Source organism: Euwallacea fornicatus, chromosome 1, assembly GCF_040115645.1.
Source record: "Euwallacea fornicatus isolate EFF26 chromosome 1, ASM4011564v1, whole genome shotgun sequence".
NCBI classification, from domain to species: Eukaryota; Metazoa; Arthropoda; class Insecta; order Coleoptera; family Curculionidae; genus Euwallacea; species Euwallacea fornicatus.
The window spans coordinates 6208141-6221134 of NC_089541.1; the positions used below are offsets into that span (position 1 = coordinate 6208141).

Here is a 12994-nt window from a genome sequence, read left to right on the forward strand (position 1 = left end):
TTTCTCAGCACACGAAATTGTAATCCTTTGCCCTGACCAGATGAGCTCTATAACTTCTTAGATTCGAAGTATTCACCCAAGAAGTATTAAGAAAACCAGTGTAGCTCAATGTCGATAGGAGTTTTAGCCCTGGAAGTAGTTATTTCTGTTTTTCTATTTTTCATTGAAAAAGTGTTTTTTGTTTCCCAATTATTGCACATAATTGTAGGCAAATATGCCCTAATTTCTTATACAAAAGTAATAATCTTAATATACATTTTTTTCGAAGTATAAGTGGCAACAGCTTGAAAATTATGCTGGCAATGCAAGGATCCAAAAACACCTTTATTATATGATGGGAAAATATAATTGTGGGCACGATCAACTCACTACCCTCTACCAAATGCACCCCGTCCACCCCAAGTTATTTTTTGAAATAGCATTGACACGGTTGCGATAAATCGCCAGAAAGAATTTTCATTAAGTTTTTCAATTGTACCAAAGTTTCTGGGAATACCCCCTCAAATGTATCTAATAACGCGTAAAATTCCAAATCCATGAGTAAGACACCTAGATGTAGAATTAAATGGTTTTTAATCAAGAATAAGGAATAGAACTCATAGTTAATTTAAAGTTTTTCTGTGATTAAATCAAAACATAAAATTTGCCGCTTTATAATGGGTGTTAGTTTTTTTCCATACAAACGTACCAGCGATATGCATATTCTTGACGGACATTAAAAGTTTCCTTAGGAATTGCACGACACTCAGTAATAGTTCGCTGTCTTGACTCTTCATTTGTTTCTAGTTGAGTTTTGAGCATTACAGATTTCAAGTGCCCCTACAAAAAGAGATCCAAAGATGTGAGATGGAGAGACTCAGAGAGCCAGTCGATCGCTTTTCTCCTTCCAATCCATCTGGTATCCACTGTCCAACGGGCAAAACAAATTGTGGCGGTGCCCCATCCTGTTGAAATCTTAGTAAATTTTTGTCCAATTCTAATTCATAACTTTCGTCCTGCTGATTCGCTAGCTAATGAATTATCAATGGCTCGATAGCATTTTCTGAACGGCTACGGAAGACTTCACCATTCGAATTATCATCAATAAACAAAAGTCCTATGATAGCGTCTCCAAGGATTCCAACCCAAAAATTCAGTTTTTGTGGATATTGAACGATTCCGTCTCTCTGATGATTCTTTGTATCACTCAAGATTCGACAATTGTGCCTTTTGAAAATACAATTTAACTAAAATGTATACTCAACTTTAAAGCAAACGTTCAGCAGTACCGAGGCTGCTTAGTAATTAAAGCTTGCAGTGATCACCTCGCAATATTCCATTCGTCGATCTGGATCATCCTCATTGAATTCCCGATAAAGCTGAATTTTGTATGGATGAAATTTGTGTAATATTAGAACTTTTCGGACCGATACTGTTGATAGCTCAGTTAAAGTGGATGCTTCACCGATAGACAATGATGGATTTTGGGCAAATTTTCCGAGAAGTTCAATTAGGTAAGCTCATCTAATATCTTAGTTTGATTCTTTTTTTATAGGTCAAGGAATCGGTTTCTTCGATTTTTTATATTAATTTCCTTACGTAAAAAGAATTAATGTTGATTGTAGAATGTCGCTGGCGAAATATATCTGTGGTTTGTAAAAGACCACGTTCCTCAGCACCATAAATAAAACCGATTTCAACCCGTTTCGCAATTGAATAAACCGTGTTCCGATTGAAAATTTGCGAGAAGCAGCTCGAAGTGAAACTCAGATAATAAACAGGATTCGACGATTTACTGAGTAAAAAAACATTCATAAACATCGATAAAAGAAAAATAGTTTTTTTTCATTTAACATTATTATTAGTTCTTTGTAAGAATGTGCGTCGAGAACGTTAATATCGCTTAAATGCTTGCATGAAAAATAACGAACACCCGTTATAAAAAATTATTAATATTGAAAGATAAATTTTACGCTTTGATTTAATTACAATAAAACTTTAAATTAATTAACAATTCTGTTAATTATTCCCGATTGAAAACTATTTAATTCTACGCCTAGGTGTCTTACTCGTGCATTTTGCATTTTAGGAATTATCATTGAACACGTTTGAGGAAGGAATTGCAGAAACATTGGTATCATTGAAAATCTTATTGAAAATGCTTGACTTGAGGTGGCTGAGGTGCATTTAGTAGAGAATAGTGGGCTTTCCATACCTTCAATCATCTCCCCCGACATATTATGATGGAAGTGTTTTTTGATTTTTCCATTGCCGAAACAATTTTCACGATAGAGGCATATACAGTTGTGGTCAAAATAATAAGAGTGGTAGTGTTGAATTTCAATATATTATCGCCAAATATTTTATAAATAAATTACATTCTTTGTACTGTATCACCAATATAGAGTAACGTGTACTCATGAAAAAAAATGTATAAAAAATAAAAATTATTCAAAACCACAAACTTTACAATATTTATTTTAAAAAAATATTAAATTTTTCTTGGCCAATAAAATAAGAGTATACACTTCTTTTGAGAAAAAAAAATTGTAAACATGAACTTTCAACAAAAAAAAAACAAATATACTTTAGTATTTCGTAGCATGTCCCTTTTGCTTAATTAGGGCGGTGCATCGCTTGGGCATAGAATCAATTAGCTTTTGACAAAGCTCTACCGGTGTGGCGTACCAGATTTTTTGAACCTCTTCCCACAAAAGCCTTTTATTCGAAGTTTTTTTATCTGCAAGTTGTTCTTTTAAATACTTCCATAGGTTTTCAATTGGGTTCATGTCAGGTGATTGCGACGGCCAGGGCAACACTTCAATTTCATTTGTTACGAACCACTATTTCACAACTTTGGCGGTATGTTTCGGGTCGTTATCGTGTTGATAGATCCAATTGAGGGGCATATTAATTTCGGCGTAGGGAAGCATAACAGTTTCCAGTATATTCATATAAATTTCTTTAGTCATGTTTTCTTTAATCAGATATAGCGGACCTACACCATTATAAGAAAAGCAGCCCCACAATTTGATGTTTCCTCCACCATGTTTCACAGTTGGTAAGGTATTCCGAGAATTTAGTTCTTCATTTTTACATCGTCTAACATACCATTTTCCATCGGATCCAAACAAATTTATTTTGGTTTCATCACTAAATAAAATGTTTTTCCAGTTACGATTGTAATTCTCATTTAAGTTGGATTTAGCAAATTCTAATCTTTGCTTGATGGTCTTCTTGCTCAAATGCGGAACTTTTCTTGCCACTCTCCCATGAAGATTCATCTCTTGTAAGCGTCTTCTTACAATACTTGTACTGATTGGTAGGTCCAGATCTCGTTTAATGCCAAAAGATGTAGAAAAAGGATTCTTTACTGCTTTTCTTACAATTCTTCTATCCATAGATTTGCTGGTTTTTCTTGGACGGCCTCTAGTCTCTGTTGGTATTTCAGTTAGTTTTTGATCCCTCAAAACTTTGGTGATAACACATTCGGATCGCTTGATTACATCAGCAACGAATTTGTAAGTTTTGTTCTCACTTCTCAGTTGCAAAATTATACGCCTTTCTTCAGCACTACAGTGCTTTGCACGACCCATGGTGATACTCAAAACTATACTAACAGTTAACAGATAAACGAAGAATTGTAAACAAATAAGATTTACAAAAAATTAATCAACATTCGACCAACATAAAAATTAAAAACAGAACACTCTTATTTTATTGGCCAAGAAAAATTTAATATATTTTTTTATAAATATTGTAAAGTTTGTGGTTTTGAATAATTTTTATTTTTTATACATTTTTTGTCATGAGTACACGTTACTCTATATTAGTGATACATTACAAAGAATGTAATTTATTTATTAAATATTTGGCGATAATATATTGAAATTCAACACTACCACTCTTATTATTTTGACCACAACCGTATACTTTTTAAAAACCCACCCTCTATCTACCCTCTGCGTTAATGCGATATCTCTCAAATATTTCTGGATTAAAATTTTTGAGAGGAATATACCTCGAACTAAATGTTATTCTGCTTCAAGGAAGTCTAATCAAACAAAACTCATCGCTTCAGAACTCTACGGACATTTTTGCTTTTCTCCTGCATACGCTCCTATTTGAATTCTAACCCAAAATACGCGTAATTTCATTCAGTTAAGGTCGTTCCCGTCTTGACGAGTCTGCCTAAAATGCATCCCTAAAACCATCCCCCATCGGGGATGATCCTGCCACTTAAGCCGAGATTAAGATTCTTGATGACCAGCCAACTTCGAGACGTCTCCCCTTTCAGTGGGCTTATTCCTCTCCCCGAATCCAATTTCACAGAGCTCACTTTTTCCAATTGCAGAAATTACTTTAATACGATTTGCATTTTTGCCTTTGCGTAATCGATAGTAAGGATGACTGATGATAGAAGTTAAAAACTTCTAGTTATTACAACTTTGCTCTTAAACGTCTATTGCGGCGCTCTCGCTAATTCAGAAACAACGACTTTCCAATCTCCTAATCGACGTTTGCATGGAAAGACATGAAACTGCAACCTCTTATTTCCTCTCAGACTCACGGGAAAATGTTTGAGAAACAATTTAAACTTTCCTTTTATCGCAAATTGTTTTGGTTGAAATTCGTTTATGTATATTTTCAAGTATCATTCCTACCAGGAAGATATACTTATTACCCTTGGCTGAACTCATCATCTTTCGATGGTGGCTCAGTGTTAAACCGTGCTTTAATTAAATGTAGAATGTGGGATGTAAAAGCTTTTCAATTAAAAGAATCACGGTAGGAAACTTGTCGCTGTACGCCTTAGGCGAAAACATAAGGCCGTTTTGTCTCAAGGATTATTAAGAATGAGAGGCCTCGTCTGGTGTTTTGTCTTTATCTGTGCCTTAAAGTAAATGGTTCTTAATTTTCTCGACACCAGGCAATTGAGCCACAAAGCCGAGCTGCTCGCCAGTTACAAAGCGCTTCCTTACATAGCTACCAGTTTTGATGACTTTCGCAGGAAACTACTGCTCCAAATGGGTTTACAATTTACAAGAAATTTGGAGGCAGGCCAAATGTTATAAGAAAGGCTTGACTATGAGAAGCGAATATATCCCCATATTGAATTTCAAATATAAATAAGTGTTTGTTCATTGTTCAGCGTCAGAGCGAAATTATGTACGTCTCCAAAATTGGAAGCAAACCTTCCAGAGACGAAATTCCGATTCCTTTTAATACCTGCAATTTCAATTTGAATTGCAGAAAGTTTGAAATATTTTCAAGTGAGTTAGAAATTTCGCTAGCTCGAACACATTTTATGTTTCAATCTGGACATTATTAACATTTAGGAATTTCAGAAAGTACAATATGAGAATAAAGTGTTGTAATACACAAAAGCGTATTAAGAATTTGTTATTTGAAAGTGGCCTATGACACACTTAACTTTTGCCGTTGAATCGAGTTTGTAATTTTTGGGTAAATTTACAGTTTCGAGTAAAAGGACGAAATTAGAATGGGCTTCTCAGTGGCTCTCTTTATGTGGCACGTTTTTCCCAATTCAAAAATTACCATAATCGACGAGAACAATTTTTTCGGTTTCTGCGTAATATGAAAGAACAATAACATAAAATGTGAATCCATGAATGAGTTTGCTGTAGAAACCAATCTTCTGAAGGGGCTTTGGAAACATTTTAGTTTTTCCTGTATTGCTTCTTAAGTAAGTCCAACATCTAAACCAAAAATGTCTTAAGCACCGATTTTTATTTGCGTTAAACCGATAGCCTTCCTGAAAATCATTCTTAGAAGTGTACGAATCATAAGAAAAATTGCAGCCAGATTTTTGAAAAAATAAAGAAACTATGTGCGAATGTGGTGTTTGTTGCATATCTTCACACGCTGTGTTCAATACAAGAGTGATTTTTGGTAAAATTGACTTTAAAATTTATAATTTGCTAAGAAAATCTTAGATTTGTACATGAGTTTAGTGGTTAGTAGTTAGTAGGCCATCTTTATTATTGGGTGGTATGGAACATATTCGATCAAAAAACATGTTGAAGATATTAGGTCGTGTAGTATGAAACGAGTAGATTCTCGAAATGCCACATTCAACTGCGAATAACTTCACTCTAAATCTATATTTGGACTTGACTTTTTTATGTGGAAAAGGCACATTTTTCCTCTTTCGATCAGAGTTTAAAGTGTTAAAAACTATTGAAAACTTTTATTTTTATAAAAATTTTTGTGCAGCCATGCAAAATAGTGAAATTCGTGTGTTAATGAAATATGAGTTCCACCGTGGAACCACAACAGCTCAGACGGCTCGCAATATTAATGATGTGTTTGGTACTGAAGTCACTTCACAGCAAACAGTATCTCGTTGGTTCATGAAATTTCGTTCTGGCAATTTTGACCTAACAAATGAACCACGTGGACGACCTGAAACTCAAGTGGATAACGATCATCTGAAAGCCGTGGTGGAAGCGAATCCACGTCAAAGTGCGTTCGAATTTTCGTTAATATTCAGTGTAACCAAAAAAACAATATTGACTCATTTGGCTGAAATTGGTGAGGTGAAGAAGCTGGACAAGTGGGTACCACATGAGTTGACCGACATTCAGAAAGAACGAAGTCTCGAAGCTTGTGTTTCTTTGTTGTGCCGGTATAATTACGATCCATTTTTGAATCGGATTGTTACTTGTGATGGGAAATGGATCTTATATGACAATACCAGACGTTCATCGCAGTGGTTGGATCAAGATGAACCACCAAAACATTGTGCGAAAAAAAATCTTCATCAAAAGAAGCTTATGGTGTCCGTTTGGTGGTCCAACGCAGGTGTCATCCATCACAACTTCATGAAACCTGGTGAATCGATTACGGCTGATGTCTACTGCCGACAACTGACCGAAATGATGAGGCAACTGACGGTTAAGCAGCCAAGATTAGTCAATCGAAGCGCACCGCTATTGTTGCACGACAACGCTCGGCCACACACCGCACAAGTCACCTTCGCCAAGCTACAGGAGTTGGAATTGGAAACTCTTCGTCATCCACCGTATTCACCCGACTTACCACCCACTGATTACCACTTCTTTCAAAATTTGGATAACTTCTTGGTAGGGAAAATATTCAACTCCGACGAGGCTGTCAAAGCTGCCTTCCACGAGTTTATCGACTCCCGGCCTGCAGGCTTTTACACCAGGGGAATCAATGAACTTCCCGTTAAATGGCAGAAGTGTATTGATAATGGTGGTGCATATTTCGATTGACAATAAAAACATTTCATATGAAAAAAAAATGACTAAAATTTCAATTCAATTCTACTCATTTCATACTACACGACCTAATAGTTTTTATTGATCATTTGCAAACAATTTAAGTGCGACCTGACTTATTACAAAATTGGCTTCTGAATTTAACACTTCAAAGGAATATCCTCAGAATAATGATTGTAACAAATAAAAAAAAAATTGCAGCAAATTTCGTACTCGGTACTTTAACAAAAATGTCTATGAAGAGATCTTGAATATGTTTCCTTCTACGATATCTTTTTTACAAGCTTCAAAGCGCGAAAGATCGGTACTAGTACCGGCATTCTCTATCGAGTTTTATACAGAAAAGGGCAGTTTTTAAAACCATTTACCAAAGGCAGACCTCTTCATCAATTTACCTGTGTTCTAGCTGGAAAACTCGCGTTTTAAATTTTTGTGCCGTATAATTGAAAAACCTCAAAACTCACGAAAATTCCACTATACACGCGAGTTTAAAAGGCCCTTTCTGCCACTTTACACCGTCATAATAAAACGCCATTAAGGGAAAGATCAAAAGGGAGCATTATTTTATGGAAAACGCGTCTTATCTAGGGCGTACATGCTTTCCAGCTATGTTATATTTCAGCTACATTATCCTAATACGTCTCAAATAGGATTCATCCATTTCGATATAAAAACTCGATAGCTGTTTATGAATATATCGGATGATTAATTTGTCTGACAGCTAACTATTAATAACAAAATGAGGCTCTAAGGATGAAATCTTCAGAATATATCGGTCCAATATATCCGGGACCTAGATCAGCGATTATTTAAATCTTGGTTTAACTGCTGGAATACTCTACAGGTTTGGGACGTTTACGAGCGAAGTTCTCAAAACAAATTATGCCCGATAAGGGGTGAAGATTCTTGGCTAAGGGTGGATTCTGATAACCCTATAGTTTTATTTCTTTTTTATTCCCGAATCAGCATATTGCTCCCAGTTTGCATTAATATAAACACGAGGAAATTCGAGAAGTGTTCGATTTCTTTTGCAAAATTTATGCTAAGGTTGTAAGAGAAGATTTTCAAAAATTCAGTAAATATGTCTAAGGGGGACCGTGATGATTTTGCCCGGGAAATAAAAACGGCTTTAATGGACAATGAAATTTCCGGTTTTCTTTGTTCTCAGACGTGTATATTTGGAAGGAAACGCAACGTCCGTTTCTAGACACTAAACTACTACTCTGCAGAATAAAGGTTTATGTTCGCTTCATTTGTCTTGCTTGTGGCACTGCGAGACCTCATATATTTCAACTCTCCGATGCAGCAAGATTATTTTTACTCATGTAGTAGCAAACTAATTCTGACCGCAAAATCAAAGTTTTTGTTTACAAACGTACAATTCCAGTTCTCTTGAAATTGGCATTTCCAACAAACTCGATCCAAACGCAATTTCCGAATTAATTTAAATTTTAACCACATTCGTTTTATTTTAATCTAACATAATCAATCTCCTTTTGCATATTGTCCCGGCTGGGACCCACAAAAGACCCGATCTGGAAATAAAGGAAACATAGTTTAAATTCTGGGAAAATTTGTTACCCAGAACAGAAACAGCTGAAAAGGGTTTCTCCTATCAAGACATTTCTATTTTGCCGTAACTTTTATTTATGGTGAGATTGTGAGTAAAAGGATTCTGATAAATTGCCCATTTTTGTGCAGCTTTGATTTATTACCGGGGATGTTGCAAAACATTCAGAAAGTGCTCAGTGTTAGAGAGCTGCCGAATAATAATTTTATGTGCAAGTAAACCCATAGATAGAAGTTTTGTTCCCAGTTAACGGTCTTCTGATTCATTAAATTCCGATTTGCATCTAAGCCTTAACAGTTTCCCTCTACCACTATCACTAAAGATCTAAATGATGTACGTATCAAACTAATTAACGTTGGAGAGTTTCTCACTCGATCTCACTTAGGAGACTCAAGGAGCACGTACATTAAATAACTTAATACGCTTGAAACATCTCGTTTTTCGGAAATGTCTTCATACTTTTATTTGTAAAAGCGCTATGAAATTATTGAACGCACCAGATACCTAAATCGTCAATTTTTGCTTTCACGATTTACCTCTTAAGGATCTTAGTTTAAAGTATTTTCTCTTTTCAAACTTCCTCATCCTTTAACTTTTGGCAAAGGCTATAGTCAGATTTCAACATTCGCTTGGGCTAGGATTTTCGAGGCATCTCCGCCATTTAAACTGTTCCTTTGCTTTCCCCTTTTAGCCGTCTTTCCAAAGCTTCTAACTTAATGTCGCTCAATGTGCTAATCCAGAATCATGTCTCATACTTTTCCTGAACTTTTATTATTGAGAATACTTTTCATAGGCTCTTCCATTACTAACAACAAATTTTTATTTTTATTCGCCCATTATATTATTATTATACCTTGATATGTGTATTTATTGCATTGGAAGTTAATATACAGGGTGTCCCACAAGTGTTTCATTATATTTCAGTGGGTAATAGTACATTGAAAAATAATATGACTCCCTATATAAACCATATTCCAATAATGCTTCATTAAGAAGATACAGGTTGTTAAACTTAAAACACACCTGGAATATTTCAACGTATCAGAGTATCAATGAACAGGCGAGCTCAATTATGTATTGAACAAAATGGCCACCAATTTGAACAATTTCTATAATGTTATAGCAAATAAATAATATTTAAATAAAAAACTTAATATTATTAAAACCATTTAGAGAATATCGTGCATATAGACGGTATTCAATTTTTTACTGGCAAACGATACGTCGGACGAAAGAGTCAAGTGAGCATTTTTCTTCTAAATGAAATTAAACTTCTAAAAATAATTTTTATTTTGATAAAAAGCAGTGGCGCACCATGTTTTTCTTTAAAAATGTGCTGAGAGGTGCCCGTACGCACGTCACTGGTGAAACGAAAAATAGCCCTTTTGCATAAATAAATGCGTCTACATTAACTCTCAAAACATGCCAAATTTCACTTACATATCTCAAACGGTTTTGAATATATCAATAAAAGTTAGATTTTTTAAGTAAAGTTTAACACCCTGTATCTTCTTAATGAAGCATTATTGGAATATGGTTTATATAAGGAGTCATATTATTTTTCAATGTACTATTACCCACTGAAATATAATGAAACACTTGTGGGACACCCTGTATATTCGCGTTAGATTCGATTTCACTGGAATTTGCTCGCTTTGCAAAACATTTCACCACTAACGAATCAAACTTTTAATTGAAAGTATTTTTTCCATGTAAACCAATTTCGCGACAGTGATTTTGCAAGAAAAATTGACAACAAAATTAAATGAAACGTTCTGAGTATGATTGTATATACATATATTTGGTTTCCTTGCGGTTTTCACTAGTTCCAGCTACAGTTCTGAACATTCGTAAAACCAAAGTTTTAATCTAATCTTGGGATTACCAGATAAAATACTTTCTTTAACGGAAAAGTGTTGCTTTGTAAATTATGAGCTTTGCATTTCAATTTTCTGAACTTAATTCACTCACCAAAAAATAATTCCGTAGGTGTCTGTGGGTGAAGGCATTTAAATGAGATTTTAAGTTAAATTCAAGCGCAATTTACCATTAAAAACAGTACACAATCAATTAAATATAAAGCACTTTTTCTCTTTATAATTGCTTCGCAATGCAAAAGCTAGGAAAGTTCGTTATAAAAATTTTAAAACTTCTTACGAACGAACCAATAGCCACCGTGGTCCTACTCGTCAGGATACATGACGTCATTAGCTTTTAAGGGATTTTCTAGAGCCCTTTGAAAAAAGATGAAACAACTCCCAACAAGCTTAGCTATATTATGTTAAGCTGTTCGGCTAACGCTGCGCAATCATTCTTCATCTTTTTACCGCAGTCACATAATACTTACTTGACACGTGAATAGAAAATAGGGGAGAGGCGAGCAAGTGTGGCATCGAGCTCCGATTATAGAGGGTACAATAAATAACAACGTAAGGGCGCAGTTGCCATCGTTTGTCATTTCACTTGGCAACCCGGCCATAATTCTTAATCATGGATGCGAAACTATCAGCGATGATTTTCTAATCGTCGGTAGCGTTTTTTAGACCGAAGAAGCGTTTAGTTCATAGATTAGAGACGCACGATTTATTGTGTTTGTGGTTTGGGGAAGAAACGTCAAGTAACAAAAGAATAATTGAAAAACAGGGGAGAGAAATGATTAATTGAGGTCCGTTAAGCTTGTAGCAGAAGACGAAGTCAAAAGGCTCCATGGGTTTGAATGTAGTAATTGACGTATAAGATCGTGTGCCCTCTGTAAGGGGTTCGTGAAGATTTGTTGTATAAATTTTAAATTTCACAACTCAAAGGATCCATTACTATTGCCTAAATCCATTTGAATAGTCCTTTGATTCCTCTTTTCTGTCTGTCCTTTCCAGCTGGAAGCTTGAACCCGTCCATAATTAAAGCTGCACAGTAAATTGCAAGCGAATCCTCATCCGCTTTTCTTTAAGAGTTTTAATTAGTTCCCAACCTTGTTAGAGGAGAAAATGAATTATTTAGGATGCTTTGGTCCATGAATTTTCAGCGGCACCGCTTTACAGCTTACCTGTAACCAGAAAACGCTTCAATTACGAAGGATCCGCTACAAGCGCAAAGCTTATAAATAGATGCTCCTTAATAAGCAGATTATCTCTGCAAAGTACAAGGGCTTTTCTAATTTTAATTTAGTTTACCGGTACTTATGAGGCGCATTATGTTCGTCAGATATTTACGCCTAAGTTCCTTCCTCAAGCAGAAGTTCTGCGCTGCATAAATTTGTAAAAGATAGTTCCACCTCTCTGTGAGGACATCTTTCTATCGCTCTGTCTGTTTGAATAACATTATTTAAATCTCCACTTGTTTCTGGACGTTTGATTTATATTTATAACCTCTACGGCTAGAATACTTTTTCTTTTCGAGATATTTCTATTATTTCAAGAAGGAAAATCTAAAGGAAATAAATAAATTTCAAAGTACGCAGCACTTCGCAACTGAACATTTCCAGAGCTGGATAGAATATCCTAGATAAGGTTAGGTTTCAGCTTCGCAGCTTCCCACAGGCAGGATCAAGTAAGAAATAAAATTATCAAATGGAAAATTGCAAGCAAATCTTCCATGCGATCATTTCGCTGGTTCCATTTGATATTACGGATAGATAGAGAAGCAAACTGATAACATACCTATTTGTGGATAGCGTAACTATCAAATTACTTTCCACAATCTGCTAAAAGTGAGTTTTGTAACTACTTTCAAGGTTTTTTGTGAGTAATTCAATTTCGAAAGGAATATTAGCTGTCGAAGTAGTTGTTTCTCTTTTTCTGTTTGTGTCCTTCTCAACTTGTTTTTTATTCTATGTTTGTCGAGTTATTATTAAAATCAATGAAATGACCCCTACACAAATTTGCATTTGATAAGTTTCACTTAATTCATGATTAATTCCGTCTGTTTTCACAATGGCAACTTTAATAGTTTTCAAAGGTGAATCAATGTCAAATATAAACTTGTGAGTAATAATTAAATGAATTTCTTATACGTTACTTTTTAGTAAATACAGCAGTGTATTGAAGTTACAAAATTGATCTTACCTCATTTTTCACATATATTTTTCTGTCACTTATCAGATGGACCTGAAAATACATACATATGTAAGATTTGGGATCCAGATCGAGATGCAACCTGAATAGCACAAATCTGTATTATGTAG

The 12994-nt window shown here is 35.0% G+C and overlaps 2 protein-coding genes across 4 annotated transcripts in view; both read left to right on the forward strand.

The window, feature by feature from the left end:
- mtt (mangetout) overlaps positions 1-12994 on the forward strand; it is a 194531-nt gene that overhangs the window by 140110 nt on the left and 41427 nt on the right. The gene's annotated exons all lie outside the window — the stretch shown is intronic.
- LOC136342996 (histone-lysine N-methyltransferase SETMAR-like) lies at positions 6030-7320 on the forward strand. The gene has a single exon (XM_066289343.1). It carries the CDS (start codon positions 6066-6068, stop codon positions 7236-7238), a length of 1173 nt encoding a protein of 390 aa, XP_066145440.1. The 5' UTR covers positions 6030-6065; the 3' UTR covers positions 7239-7320.